The sequence below is a fragment of the Halyomorpha halys genome, unplaced genomic scaffold, assembly GCF_000696795.3.
Source record: "Halyomorpha halys isolate HHAL.00 unplaced genomic scaffold, Hhal_1.1 Scaffold10.1, whole genome shotgun sequence".
NCBI lineage: Eukaryota > Metazoa > Arthropoda > Insecta > Hemiptera > Pentatomidae > Halyomorpha > Halyomorpha halys.
Genome location: NW_027107501.1, coordinates 1,347,444 through 1,363,685, shown reverse-complemented (window position 1 = coordinate 1,363,685; position 16,242 = coordinate 1,347,444). Strand labels below are relative to the sequence as shown.

Below are 16,242 nucleotides of genomic sequence, written 5' to 3'. Positions count from 1 at the left end.
GTATTATTAAAGGATATAGACTAATATTAAAATTATATCTACATTATACTTTGAACCAGGCAACTAAATTGATTTCTTGTTTAAAAAATCTTCAGTATATGAAAAACTATATCTCAGGTACTATTAGACGTACCAATGCCTATTAGAACCTAAATTAAAGTTTTGTTGATTGTTCTATGAAGTAATTAGGTTCAGGTAGCTATAGTAGTACAAGAGCTCAAGAGGAGAAAAAATGCAGTCATTTCACCTCAATTTTTTATTACTTTAATGAAAACTATGTATAATTATTAGTGTAAATTGATATGTCTCCCAAGTATAGGTAGGGGGAATAAAAAATGGCGGCTGTTTCTAAACGTTATAAAAAATAAATTTGTTTTACAGCCCTAGAAAACCTAAGAAATCATCATTTAAAGTAGAATAAATGTACTAAAAAGCCCTAATAGAGCTATTTATGTTCAATAGTTGTCGAGACATAGCTTTTAAAAAGCAACATTTCATAAAAAAAATGTACTGAAAGATCAGTAGTTAGTGAAGGAATTTTTTGAAATATCTATATCTCAAAAACCATTCGACGTATAAATGTCTATTAACACTCGAATTAAATCTAGCAATGTACTATTGAGTAGTTCCTGAACTTATCTGCGTAGATAAGTAGTAGTTTTCATAATATTTGCTAATATAAATTGATTTAAAGTTGTTGGGACAATAAGTTTGATTTATGTAAAAATATAGCTCAGGAACCATTCGACGTACAAATTTCTGCCAGCACTCAAATTTGAGCTAGTTAAATTTACTATAAAATAGTCAATAACGTTCATCTTGGTAGGAGTAACGGTTTCCATGATATTCGCCAAAATTAATTTACAAAATATTGATTTTTTTTTTTTATTTGGTAAAACAAATGGCAGTTTTTAAATAAATCGTATCTTGAGAACTATTTAACGTGAAGAGCTCATTTTTCAGAAACATTCTACTTTAAATAATATGCTATGAGGTTTTTTAATTGTTTAGGTAGTCTTAAGGATATGGTTAGCTTCTAATGAAAAATAGGCGAAAATTTTAGGTCTTATCAAATAAAATAAAGTTTAGGGAGCTTGCGACTTTAAAAGTACAATATTTACTTTTTAATGATATTTTCTGTATCCCTTGCTTAGTCTAGGTAAAAATTAAACTTTCTTTTATCACAAAAGAAGGAAGAAAGCCTGGAGGTTTGGTTAGTCAGCTTAGCCGCGTCTTGGAGGGATTAGCTTCTGGGTTCATGGTAACTGTAACTGCTTTTAAGATTTAGGACACGCCATTTCAGAAAGGTTTTTCATCTTTAAGCTATTCAGGAATAGTAAATTTTACTATCCAATTCTTAATTACTAATAATAAATAATCAGTATTTCTTTTTTACGTTGAAGAAGTAAGAAATTAATTTTTTGTTACTTCTGAAACTATTTCAGCCGCTATTTTTTATTTTTCTTCACCATATAGGTAGAATTGACAATTTTTAATTAAAATTAAAGTGAAAAACTTATTTTTTTTTCCTCTTGAAGTTTTGGACTATACTCTGTATTGCAATACACAACTGAGTCGTGTTTCATGAAGGAATTTTTTTTTCTGATATTTGTCATTAAGAACTTGTGAAATATCAATCACTCGTTCTCGTTTTTAAGGCTTACAACATCGTTTCAAATGAATCCTTAGAATTGCTAATGAAGTGGTGGAATCGATAAAACAAAAAAAAACTAAAAAAAACAAGGGATAAATTATACTTACTTAACAAAAAAAATGAATATTAAAGTCGATGCATATTCATTGAAGACTTTATTAAAAATACCGTGAGTGTAGATTTTTTAGAATAGTAAATTAAATAAAAATTTTTTATACTGGAAACATTTTCTCTTAAACTCAATTTCATGAACTAGATGTATTTCGGGGTGCATTTACTCACATATACTCATTAATTACGTAATAAGTAATAAATAAATATAATTTTTACTTTGGTCGAATCAATGTTACCACACATTGAAACGTTATATTTCAGATAACAAGCATAATTCCTCAGTTATGTGGGGATTAAACTAATTCTGATTTTTAATATGCATTTCATTAATACTAATAATATGATTAATCAAAATATATTACAATAGCATTTAATGAGTTATTCCCATACTTCAATTCATCTATAATAACTATCAATCCCTTCCACAAAGAGCTGTTAAAAATAAATAAATTAGTAGTAAATATCCCAATTACAATTTTTAAATAAACTCAAAAGGCAACATACAGTTTATCAAAACTGAACTTCGTTATATGCCTTTTTAGGTGGACTTGATATTTGAGATTGTGGTGAAGCATACTTTGTATTATCAGAATTGACCCCAGGTATAGTTGAATGTATGATTTGCAACGTAGAATCCTTACTTTTTTATTTCACTATTTTACTAGTAGTGAGGTCCCTTCCACTCGTGACAACGCAGATGGCAAGTAAGTGCCCTGCACACCGCAGATCCCACAACCTACCTTAAAATGCCCTTCAGGCAAAAAAAGGATATTTATGTTTATTATGTATTCATTTTCCTATTTTGTATAATGTATTGGTTTTGTTTGAGATAATAAAATTAATAGAAGGCTCAGAAAAAAAAAAAAAATCATTGTTAACACGATTGAAAATATTTCGCATTCTAAAAAATTAGTACTACGAGATAAAGGATGCATGAGTAATTAAGAATTTTCTGAAGTTATGTCGGAGTGGCTATAGCTACCTGAGCCGTCTTCAACCAAGTGGGGTCTTGAGAAATTTATGATATGACAGCCCTTCAGATTATTTTCAAAACAAATTGAAAATTTGAAAGGTAACATTTTTTAAAATTTCTAAACATTTACAAGAGGTACTTTTCTTGATTTTTGATTAGTAAAATTATGAATTGCCACAAAACATGTTTAATTTCCATTTACTACCCCTTATAATTAGCCGCTTGACCTGGTTTCAATAATAAGCTATGTTTAGTAAAATTATGAATTGCTTTTCAAAATGTATTCCTTTAAGTATTATTCTTGAGGTAATTCACTCTTGATTCGTTTTAATTTATCGATCAAAGGAGTAGAGGGACCCTTGAGGTAAAGATGTCACTGGTTGGTACAGTAAAGATATTGTATAAGATTAGAAAGAGTAACTCGGCACTTAAATTAAGAATACAAGGCACCTGTTTTAGTGTTTTTGGAAAAAAAAAAAAAAAGGCACTTAGGAGAGTAGAAATAAATTTTAAGGAATAATTCATTTTTATCTTCAGTATCGTTTTAAAAACATGCAGTCCAGCAGGATATTTGAAGAGATCAACTCTTTAAAATCTATTAACTGTTAAAAAAAAAATCGTTGAGTAATTAGGGACATTAAACCTAAAAATCGGTTGAACTATTCACTTGAAAAATCTTAACTATTATCGGACAGGCTAAACACATTTAATAAAATAATTCTGTACTGATAGGTATAAAGGATTTAAGTCCAAAAAATATCAATGTTTAACTAAGTACATAGACTCAGAAAAAAATTCTGTATCGATTGATATGAAGGATTTAACCTGTATATTATAATAAATATCCCAGTTAAATCTGTATTAAACGGATAAGTTTTTATACTGAATTTGTTGAACTTTATTTTTCGTCTCTTGAAAAATGAACAAAATGGACTTACGTCCTTAATTTGAGCTTCAAAACATCCAGGGGTCGCAATGTGTGGCATCTTTACTACAAGTCATAGAGTCCCGACATCCCTAACTGCTGTTCTGTAAATAAAATGAATCAAGAACGAGCTTATAGGTACCATAGATTGCTTGAAGAAAGATTTATCGATTTATCACTGAGTTAAATAAATAAAACTGATGGACTTAAATAAATACTGTTTGAAGAAGTAATTCATGATTTAGCTTATCAATAATCAAGAAAAGTTCTTTTTGTAAATGTTTAAAATTTGTTTTGAAATGTATGTTTGTTTTCTAATTTTAAATAATCAATTATAACCCAAAGTTGTTCAGAAAATAAATTAAAGGGTCCCATCTCTAATCTACTGGGCCCCCATACCATAAAGTGACCGAGGCCCCAACCTGGTTAAAGAGAACTTGGAAATCGGTTGACTCGATCGCTTAATCTTTACGTACCTACAAATCGATCAACTACACTCATCAATACACCAAATTTATCATTAGGTGGATTTTATATTCTTCCTAACATTGTTTTAACTCGAAACGTCTACTATGTGGGGAACTTTCATAAGAAAATAGAATTTAGACTTAAATTTATGACAAAGAAAGAATCTCTAAAACTTCCTAATAAGAACATTTACGGTAACTCATTAGTTCAATTGGACCATAAATGTTTTTTAATTGTTTAAATCTACTACTGTAGTTAAACTAAAAATATAAAAAGTAAATGATACTTAATAAGGAAATGAAAGATTTGTAAAGAATCCAGCCACTGGTAGAACTCCAATAATATTTCTACATTGGAAAGTCTCGAGCCAACTTCTTTTCAGGTATCTCTGAGGATAATAGTTAGTTTGGAAGTTTATTATAAAAGGATTGATATTTAGTTCGTGCTAGATGTACTACACATTTAACATAGGGTCTTTATGGATGATTTTATTTGTTATAAAGTAGGGGGGGGGCATTGTGGATTTTACGAAGGATTTCTGATTGGATACGAGAGGAATTCGATGGTTTTAGTGAAGCCCTAAAGCTCAACTCCGTAAGTCCAAATAAGCCTTATTGTGGTCATTTACTTTTTCATAATTAGCTGGAAGCTTGGACTGTTTGTCTATTAAGTATTAACTTTAAACTGTTGGAAACGACGAGGTTGAGCCGTTCGCTCAAAAAACCTTTACGTAACTATGAATAGGCAGTTTATAATACTTGTCTAAATCTTTTAAATATCCATGTGTCTATGCTGTAGTCGGATAATTGCTGGTTTTTCTTTTTAAATAATCTCTATATCTGTATAGGTCTATATCTATAAATGTCTGCTTAACTTCGATCGATAGAAGTTGTTCTGATAAAGTCAAAGTTGCGCTGGTAGAAACTATATTTAAATCTATAATGGTGGAGGTTAGAATGCAATGCATTAGTGGGTTTGATGCAATCGGCACGTGGGTTAATGATACCTCTTCAAGCCTTCTCTTCCTTGTCTCTATCTTTATTCCACATGCCTGGACCTCCTACTTCTTCTTCTCATAAGGTTTTGCAGACAATTATCTTTAATTTGAATATTATCCTTCTTTTTTTTTTTTTCCTGCTCTATTATATTATTAAAAAATAAATAAAAACCATGTGTTTAGGTTGTGTACTCAACTATTAGGGGTTTTCAAGAGTTGTTAAATGCAAAATGTTTTAACATGGTAAGTGTTAAAAGTATAGGATTGTGATCAGTCTTATTTAAATTCTTTGTTCTATGTTAAATGCAGAGGAGCTCCTAGCGGATTTTCTTGGCAACTTGTTTTGTACCATTGTAATCTTCACGAGATAATAAAATCTCTGACAGCTTTCATCCACCTCATTTGTTCCTTGTTTCCTCTCCTAGTTTTTCTTAATTTATTATTATTTGTATCCATTAATTCATTAGAGTTTAAAATCGTCCAAAACTAAATCTACATAACCAAACAATTAACTTATCGAAACAACAGACAAAATGGTGTGGAGCTCAGCTGGTCTGTTGCATGACGTCATTCTTTTTTGGCTGATCTTTTAACTGACTCTCTACCATGTTAAATTTCATTTCGTTTTAACATGCTAAGAAAAGGAAATATTTATCCAGGAAACATGGTAGAGTAAAGATAATGAATACCCCTGCAGTAGGAAGGGCCAGTTGCCAAATTCGGCAGTAATAACTGTTTTTGGCCTTGGGCTCCCTAGATGCATAATATGTATAATATCCGAACAGAGTTGTTTGCTACGATATCTGACGAAAAGTTGCGAACGATTGAATGATGAAGCGTTTCTATTTTATTATTTTATTAATAATATTTTCTATCAGAATCGAAATCAGCATCATTTATTAGTCACACTCTTGAACGCAGTCACAATAATGAATTTATCAATCACAAGAGGGTATAAACTTCGTATTAGTTGTCATTAATTAAAAACGAAACGTTTTCAAGTTAATTTACAATTAAACACTCAAATACTGGAGAGTGTTTTAAGAACTAGTATCAAGTTTTTAAAGTAAATCCTTCTATATTACTGTCATTCTGATATTTACTTGGATTGGTTGGAATTATTTTCCTCTTGCATTGTTAATAATATCCTTCTGAAGAGAGTCGAATTGGCCTCTAGCTCTACTATGTCCCAGCAAGGGGCACACAACAACAAAAAAGTCTCACTAAAAAAAAAAAAGAATTAGTATGACAATTTTTATTAAAATACAAAATTTACTGTTACCAAATATAACATCTAATAGCCAAAACATAAAAAATAAATATGAGCATAAAAAAATAAATGGTGTTGATGACATGCGAAGTCTTACGCCATTAAACAATTAACAGAATAAAAACATTGTTTGAGAAGTGTTCTATCCGAAGTAAATTTTTTTTACAAATTAAAATTATATATTTACAATTTATTCCAATTCCAATAAATCCCACCAAATCATATTTACCCTTCGTCATAAACCTTCGTCTTGCCCCACAGTATCTTTTAATAATACCCCGCTTATTCCTGTTGAACAGATCCGTTACTTAGGATTAAATCTGGACAAACGACTGAGGATTCCATCTCCTACAAGACCGAAAAGACAGGAAACTGCTCGTCGATTCCGACTATTACAACATTTACTAGACAAACGGTCTAAACTTCCAATCCATTACAAAAGACTGATCTACATGACTATTATAAGGCCTATTTGGACATACGGAATTGAGCTATGGGGCTCCACTAAACCATCTAATTCCTCTCGAATCCAATCCTTACAGTCCAAAATCCTTAATGCTCCTTACTTTGCCACAAATCAAATCATCTATCAGGACCTCAATGTCCCCTATGTTGCCGATTTGGCCAGAACCAGATACCAATCCTTCCAGAATAAACATCCCAACCACTCAAACCAACTTGTTTCTAATCTGGCTTCTCCTTCACTACCTAATAATCCTCCTAGGCGTCTGAAAAGAAGATGGATGGTTTTTGGAGTTCTATCAATGGGTAGATTCTCCACATGTTTGTATCATGTCATATCACTTACAGCAAATTTACTTGATGTGTATATATGTATACAGTTGTAAATAACAATAAATAAATTATTAAAAAAAAAAAATATTCAGTTTATTTCAGAAATAATTTAAAATTTTCTCCTATTCGTTAGGGATTACAAATAAACATTTTTAATAAAAAAATTAACTCATCTCATCAAATGCTACCATAATATGAGGACTGTCCAGAAAGTAACAGACGTTTTCAAATAAACAATTCACAAATTGAAAAACTCAAAGTTTATTATATACATTTGAAAGGTATAATCTTAAGCTATTTTCCTACATAATCTTCATTCAAATTGAGACATTTATCATACCTTGGCACAAGTTTTTCAATACCCTTTCTGTAGTAATCTCGCCTGCGATTTCAATCACTGGTTTACACTGGCATGCAGTTCGGGTTAGACAATACCAAGGAATTGCACCATAAAAAACTTTTTTTTGTGGAATTTTTCTTGACAGCTTGAAGTATTTTTGGCATCAAGAATCCAGGTACTGTGTGCTGTAGTTTACAGCATCTAAATAAATAAATAAGCGTTGTCATGTGAAAAAGACAGTCTAAACTTGTTTAGGTAATATTGCACAACATTGCAAAAGATGAGTCACTTATAATCTACTTTTCGTAAAGAATACCAATGTACAATGAGTCTTATTCTAATGTAAAAGATGAGACCACTTTAAGATTGTGCCATAATTACTCCCATTTAATAGAGAGGGAACGACATTAGAAAAAGCTGAAGCGATAAGAATTATATTCGAGATTTTCCAGATTATAAAAATCCGTTTGGATTGGCGGAGGGGGGAGGTAATTATCCTAATCAACTGTGGCTCAAGGTGCTGAGGATTAGGAGGCTTGGAGGTTTGGGTTCCTAGCTTAGCCGCGTCTTCGAGGGATTAGCTCGGGCTCCTTGGTAACTGCTATTAGCATTTAGGACGATCCATTTCGGAAAGAGTCTTCGTCTTTAAGCTATTCAAGAGTGGTATATGTCACTATCCAATTGTTAATTACTCATAATAAATATGTCAACTATTTTATAAGGTGAGGGGCGTGTAATCATGATTAAGGTGATTGACAAATCATTCATTTAAAGCATATAATGTACTTAAATAAGTAGTATATAGGACGCTATAAGAACAAAAGTGATATCCAAAATCTTGTCATTCCTTTGATTTTTGTTAGTTTTTTTTTAATACCAGATCAGCCTGGTGAGTTGAGTACATAGTTCTTATAATACTTAGTATAGGGGTTTAATTTCGCTAAAAATAAAAAATAAATCAATTAAAACGATATATCTAAGTAATAATAATAACCATAGAACTGAAGAATCCTGTTTCGAATCTGGCTATTGTAGATAATTATTTTCTGTTTCACTATAGCTGTGAGTCATCCCTGTGGATTTAGTAGCCCTCCGGAATCCGCTCATCTTCATTAATTAGGTAAAAAACTGGCTGTCGAGCATAATTCTGACCAGATCACCTCCTTGCACACCTTTGGTTTAGTAACATTAGTTTCTTACGAACCCTTTCTGGGATGTAGCGATACTGATTCAACTATTTGTTTTATTATTGAGGAACTAAAAAAAAAAAAAAAAAAAAAGATATACAAAATTATTAAAACGGGCTTTTTTCGTGCCTTCCATTGTTACACGCACGCAATATTTCTGTACATCACTGATTCGCTGCTCCAACGTCATAATTCGAAAATCATAATTTTTTGCTTATCAAGACCACAGAGATTATTGCAGTGATGCGGAAGTTTAATTAGTATAGTATCATCTCTGAGCTTTTAATTTTGAGTCCTCTCATTCCATTACACATATTTCCAGAAACTACCTGATTGATGTTCAATAGTAATAATAATGAAGGACTAACGAACCCGAAGATTCGATGCCAATAACACCTCTCTACATACATCACTACATGATGCTCCTCCAAACTCAATTCTACTAAATCAGTTTTAACGCAATCCTCCTATCTACGTTTCGGTGTACTCCTCGGACGTTTATCCGTCGGTTCAGTGTTTTACACTCTAACATTTTAGAGCTCTGCTCGTTACTAAGCCCTACAACCTTACTCACCCGCCGCAATACAATAACTTGAATTATATTTACCAGGTGTAATTCCCTTAGTTCAGTGTTGTGCAGTCTTCTAAATTCTCCCGTTATTTCATCCTTTTTCGATCCGAATATTTTACGTAATACTTTGTTTTCGAAAACCTTGATTAAGGTTTGATAGATAAAATAAATAATGATACTTTACTAATTTCTTCATCGAGACAAATAAAAAAAAACTGAATATTCCGGGACCGAACCTAAAGACAGCTGAAAGATATACCTACTATGAAGTCGTACTGGAGAGCAGAGGACGGGGAATAAGGGAGTTAGTAATAAGGGGGTTGGAGGCCAAACAGTCGGCTTCCGCCGTAGAGGAACACTTGGATTACACCCCATCTCTCTCATCCCTAATCTCTACGAGTGTTTTCGATATTTGATCTTTAACCATTTCCTAATCGTGTTAATCATCTGAAAGTTCTTAATTCATTGAATCGATTTTTAGACGTCCATTTTTCAATTTACTGCTGATCAGCTGTTTGAATAAAACTATTATATTATTTGGTTATGTAACCTCTCTTTTCTTTCATTACATTTCGCTGCTCCGAAAGAATAATGACACAACTGTATTCGCATTTCGTGAAATTGAATTTATTGTATTAGCGAGCTCAAAAACAGATTTAATAAATGTTTCGAGCTCAAAAATGGATTACCAGATGTTACGAGCTCAAAAATGAATTTTAGAGTGCTACCATTGGGTAGTTTCTCTACATGTTTGTACAATACCATTATGCTTTCCTCAAATTTACTTGATGTATTTATGTACAGTTGTAAATATCAATAAATAAATTTAAAAAAAAATGAATTTACTAAATGTTTCGAACTCGACATAATTGTACTTACTAAATTCCTACCAAGATGATTTTTTTTTTTTTGTAATTGACCGACTCAGTAAATTCAATTTTACTAAGTTTACTGTTGCGTGATTATCCTTTCGGACCTGATATGTGCTTAGTGCTAGTTACTCCCTCTAGTTGATTTCTTGGTGCTACTTATTGCCTCTAGTTGATGTCTTGGTGCCAGTCACTGCCTCTAGTTAATGTCTTAGTGCTACTTACTGCCTCTAATTGATGTCTTGGTGCTAGTTACTGCCTCTAGTTGATGTCTTGGTGCCAGTCACTGCCTCTAGTTAATGTCTTAGTGCTACTTACTGCCTCTAATTGATGTCTTGGTGCTAGTTACTGCCTCTAGTTGATGTTTTAGTAGTCAGTTAATGTGAGACTTGCTGCATTTTTTCGGCGTGTATGTATTAGGGTGTTTTCTATCCTGAATTGACGAAACGTTGTGGGCTGTTATTTTAGATCCTCCATGTTTGGGATCTTCCAATTCCATCGTAGTTTTTTTTTTTTTTTTTTTAACTACGGTTTCTAAACCTCTTGGTCATGAGGTACTCTTTTATGAATTTAAAATCATAGTAATTAATTATTAACCAACTATTAATTAATAATGTATCACAGCATGAAAGGCATATGAAATCGTAATACATGTGAACAGCTAATAAAGATGTGAACAGCTACCGCTTCACATCTTTATCTTCATGCTATGTATTACTTAAGTGGAGAAATGTGGTGACTAATTATAACAATTTTTCTTTGTCATTCTACATCCAAAAATTGTTCGACACGTGCCCCGATGTTCGTTCCAATTGGCCCGAGGAACCGAAAAAAAACAACATAATTATCTTTAAAATATCTTTTTCAAAATAATTGTTTACTCTTATTATTCTTTGTCTACAAAAATATATTCCAATATTTTTTCGTACATTAAAAGGACATAAGAAAAAGCTAATGATATTTAAATGAGCTTGGTCCAATGTAAAGTCCAAAAAAAACATATATTCTACTCAAGTAATACAGGTTAAATGATTTTAATAAGTATAAAAACCAATTTTTACCAAAATTTTTTAAATAACTAAATAACCAATACGTCTTACATCCTTATCTTCATAATCGTGATGTAAGACGTATTGGTTATTTAGTTATTTCCACAGATCGTGGAAATAACTAAATAACCAATAATTTTTAAACCAGTGTTAAATAAAATAAATAAAAAATAATTTTCTTTAATCTGAAAATTTAATCCAAAATTTTCCAAATATCATGAAAATACTTTGCAGCTCAATCAACAACTTCTAATTTTTATGGTATCAAAAAGACGCTAAAATATATGACATAAATGAGACTCAGTCCAATATGTCAGAGAGATCAATTTGAATTAGAGAGATAAGAAAATTATTATTCCACCTAAACATTAACTGTACGAATGTATCCTTTTTATTTATTTTTTTAATGAATTTAACTATTTACCCTTAAATACATTAATCTGATTTTTATTTACTAGTAACTTTGTGCTCTAATAACTTTCGTACTAATTGATAATATATTTATTAAAAATTTTCTAATGATTAAATATGAAAAACCGAAAGACGAGTTGTGTACTGCATTCCAGCTGTTGTAGAATGATGGCGGCTGCCAAAAATGCTCGTATAAATAGATCCGCCCTAAACACCTACTTACACAGAGCTGGGAAATATTTATTTTCCTGTCCCACGTTTTCTACCAAATGCCACGATTTCAATGTTAAAGGGCACCTCAAAAGCACACGACCACAATGCTAAAAAAAAGATATAAACATGTATCACCTATAGGCATCACATATATATATTAACCACTTGCCAAATTTCGAAATATATACGAATTTCAACATAGCTCCAAAAATATGACAAGAAAAAAACTACGAGATAACTCGTCATTTAATTTATTATATATGTATGCCTCCCAATTTTTATTGTCTTAGTCAAAATTTTCAGAGACAGTGCTACATAGTACTCTCAATATGTAATGATTAATTTTCTTTTGATGTAACTTAGTGACATGGGCCGTTTCTGATTGAGAGAGTTAAGGCGTCAACTGCCTTGTTACAGCAGCATTTTCGGTCCGAATCCACCCTGGAAGGTTGGCTTTTATTTCGTGGCGGTCCCATGAAATGAAAACTTGATCCCACTATGGTTAGCATTGGTTGGTGGTTACCTGTAGATAACCTCCTCCCCGTATGTCAGAAATGGCTTGGAAGGGAGTCAGAGCAAAAAAATAGAGCAGGAGCCATACTGTACCCGGATACCTCGGCGGAGACACAAAGAATGCTTCAAATATAATTATTTTCCTTATAATTGATATATTTTTTTTTCTATTCCATTTATTCATATTCAACAAGATCGGCTACCTGAGACTAAATCTGAATTAATGAAGAGCTTGGAATCCTCACACCAGACACAAAAGACAGGAAACTGCACGTCCAATCTGACTGTTACAGCACTTACTAGACAAACGATTCAATCCTCCAATTAATTACAAAATACTCATATACATGAATGGACATTTACACGAAGATGAACAACGTAATTCCAAAGCCTTACTATGGAATAAGTCTTTGGAATTACGTTGTTGAGCTTTGGATCTCTTCTAAACCATCGAATTCCTCTCGTATCCAATACCTACAATCAAAAATCTTTTGTAAAATTCCCAATGCTCCTTACTTCGTCCCAAAGAAAATCATCCTTAATGATAATTAAGAACTTAATGTTCTCATGTTGGCGATTCCAGCAGTGCCAGATATCAATCCCTACATGATAAACTCCCTAACTGCCCAAATCCACGAGTGTCTCACCTTACTTCCCTTCATTTCCTAATAATCCTACTAGGCTTCTGAAAAGAAGATGGTCTCGAGACCTTCTAGTCTATAAATGTTATTCGAGTTCCACCAGTGTGTACATTTTCCACAAGTCTCCATCACGCCATTCATCAGTAATATTCACACTATATTTACTCTTTGTAGTTTTAGTAGTTTAAATACAGTTGTTAATTTCAAAAAAAGAAATATTTTTCTTATATCTTACAGATTATAATTATACTACATTGTTTATTTGTTTATCAGATTAAAATATCAAAAACGAGCGAATAAATACTTTCTGCGGAGTGAAAATATTTGATCCATGTTCGGTATGATCTTGACAAAGTTTCTCCCCTCAAGTTTGATTAAAAGTAAATTGAATCCGACTAAACAACAAATAGAGGGGGGGGGAGTATTATTAAATTTCAAAGTGGCGTTGGAAGGGGGGGGAGCAGTGACTGAACAATTAGGAGATGATGAACAGATTAAAAAGTTGAGTGCTGAGGCTAAGTGCGGGAGGGCCGCAATAAACCCAATTTTCCCAGCCTCTTATATCCTTCGTCAGAAATTTTTTTTAATCTCTCCTTTCTGTTTGATACGATAAGGCTTTTCCATAATCTTGTGGCTAGAGGTTGTTGCTATCACATTACTTTGTCAATATTAATCTTTATGAATTTCATCAACCATTTAGGGTTTTATCTGCATTATTGTACCGTTTGTGCTCCATGTTCATAGGAAGATCCGACCATTTTCAAGGAAAATCGCCTGCAGAATATACCCGTAATATATCTAAAAAAGATGACATTAGAACTTAATAATAAATTCGAAAAGATTTTTTTTTAGATAAGTATTGTGGTAGTACTTACTTTCGAATTCGAGTTTTTGACGGGAATACATTTTTAGCGGTACCCTGAAACCTAATAAATAAATCTCGAACATGTTTATTTTCTTGCTATAACTCCACGTTTCGGCCATTCTGGCCATTCTTAAGTATATCTATTGATCACTAATTTTCATTACAATCTAATCATTAAAAATCATAGTATTTTTAAAAATATTCTGCATTCGAAGTTAACTAGCTTATTTACAATATCACAGGTAACAATGTCCTTAAAAAGTTGCAGGCTATTCTGCCATGGTCAAAATATATCTTAGCCTATCAATCTATAAAACTTAACTAAATGGGGGGGAAACTCTAATTACATTACATTACTTACTAATTACATTAAACTCTAATTAAATACTCGAATCAATTAACTTTCATTATATTGTATTAAATTACCTGTTTTTAGCTACTATTTTACTTACTCTATTTATATTCAATTAACACTATTTGTTACAATCTTATCAATGACCTTATCAACAATAAATTGTTTAACCTACCTCACATACCAAGTTTGGCTTCTCATATTTATTTATTCATTTTAGTATATAATCATTGTGATCAGAAATTAATTTTTTTTATTAATTGCAACACAATTCTGATTCAGATTTCTTATGCCTGATTTGAAATTATCCGTATTATTGATATTTTGTGGTAAATATAAATAGCATCTGGTATTTTTATTTTGAAAATATTATTTTCTGTTGCAAAACCATTGTAATTTCAAGTTCAAAACTATGTGCTAAGGGAAAATAAACAGTTTAATTTTCCAAACATATTTGTTTTGCGTTCTTTTGTCGTAACAATTGTATATAAGTGTCCTAGTCATCGAAATTGAGTATTTTTGATATTGATAAGTCCTCGAATGATAAATTCGTATCATTTTTCAAGATTTAAGTTGATCTAAATTAAATATTACGCATACATTATGTTCTAGAAATGCTTAACATAACAATAATATGTTAGCTAATGAAATTACAAATATTTCTTATATATAATAATCTATAATAACCCATATTGCAGTTATTAGACTTCAAATGGCAATATTGAGTGGTAAATGAACCTGTTGTGGTCTAATTACGCAAATATATTCAAGTGGATATCTTAACCTTATCTAGACCTCACTCAATGGTCGGTGTAAACAGATATTTTATTGTTGATACGGGTTATTTCTTCATTATTTGTTACTGATAGATAAACATGAAAATATTTTCATTTTTCTAATTATATGTTGTTTGTTTCAGGCTTCTGATTCGGGTTCAGTCCTATTCTCGGAAACTCCGCCTCCTGTAAGAAAACGTAAGTGTTATTTTATTTTTTCTGTGTTAAACTTATATTGACATGCTTATTTTTTATTTTGACATTTACAGGTACGCCATACCACTTTTTTTTCTGAGTTTGGTTTTTATTAAGTAGTGCAGATTAGAATTAATATAAATAATAAATATGTAGTGTCCAAAATGTTTGGAGTTGATCCAGATTGGAATCTGATTTTAAGACAATATTGTTTATGTTTTTTGCGAACTATTATTATATTAAGTGCGGACAAAACATCAAAGTTTTGGGTCCTCCACCATTTTGTTTTAACCTTCAGCGAGGCTCGTGGGTCATAAGGGGCCAAAATTATATTTATTTGTCTTACATTTTGCTGTTCTGAACTAATTTACTTATTTATTTTTTAAATTGTATAATCCTTTTCAATGTAAATACAATTATAAATGCATCAACTGATCGTATGATTTTATATAAACAATAGACAAATAATTATAACTGACAGATCCAGTTGTCGCATCATATACTAACCGACACAATGACAAATTGATATAACCTTTTAGAGCTCTTCATAATTGTGGCATATTCCTATCTATTCTTATAAATGGAATTCCCAATGAATGTTTCTGTTTCATAATAATAATCGCATTTTCAAACAAAATTATATGATAATTTAACTGAATGGTGGCATTATACTGGTTTATTATTGCTTCCTTATATTTCTATTAATTAAATTTCATCTCGAAAAACTTGAGAGATATGTAATATAAAAATATATATAGGATTGAGTATTGTTGAATGTTTTACTTATTGACTGTTGCTGAATGTATTACTTATTGACTGTTGCTGAATGTATTACTTATTGACTGTTGTTGAATGTATTACTTATTAACTGCTGTTGAATGTATTACTTATTGACTATTGTTGAATGTGTTATTTATTGACTTTTTTGAATGTATTACTTATTGACTGTTGCTGAATGTATTACTTATTGACTGTTACTCAATGTATTACTTATTGACTGTTGTTGAATTTATTACTTATTGACTGTTGTTGAATGTGGTACTTATTGAGTGTTACTTAACGTA

The 16,242-nt window shown here is 31.3% G+C and overlaps 1 protein-coding gene across 1 annotated transcript in view; it reads left to right on the top strand.

Annotated features, from left to right (window-relative positions):
• Positions 1-16,242, top strand: part of LOC106678292 (autism susceptibility gene 2 protein) — a gene marked incomplete in the record, with an annotated part of 202,544 nt that overhangs the window by 165,739 nt on the left and 20,563 nt on the right. The window contains 1 exon segment of the mRNA XM_067045884.1: positions 15,127-15,181. Coding sequence (XP_066901985.1) covers positions 15,127-15,181 — 55 coding nt within the window.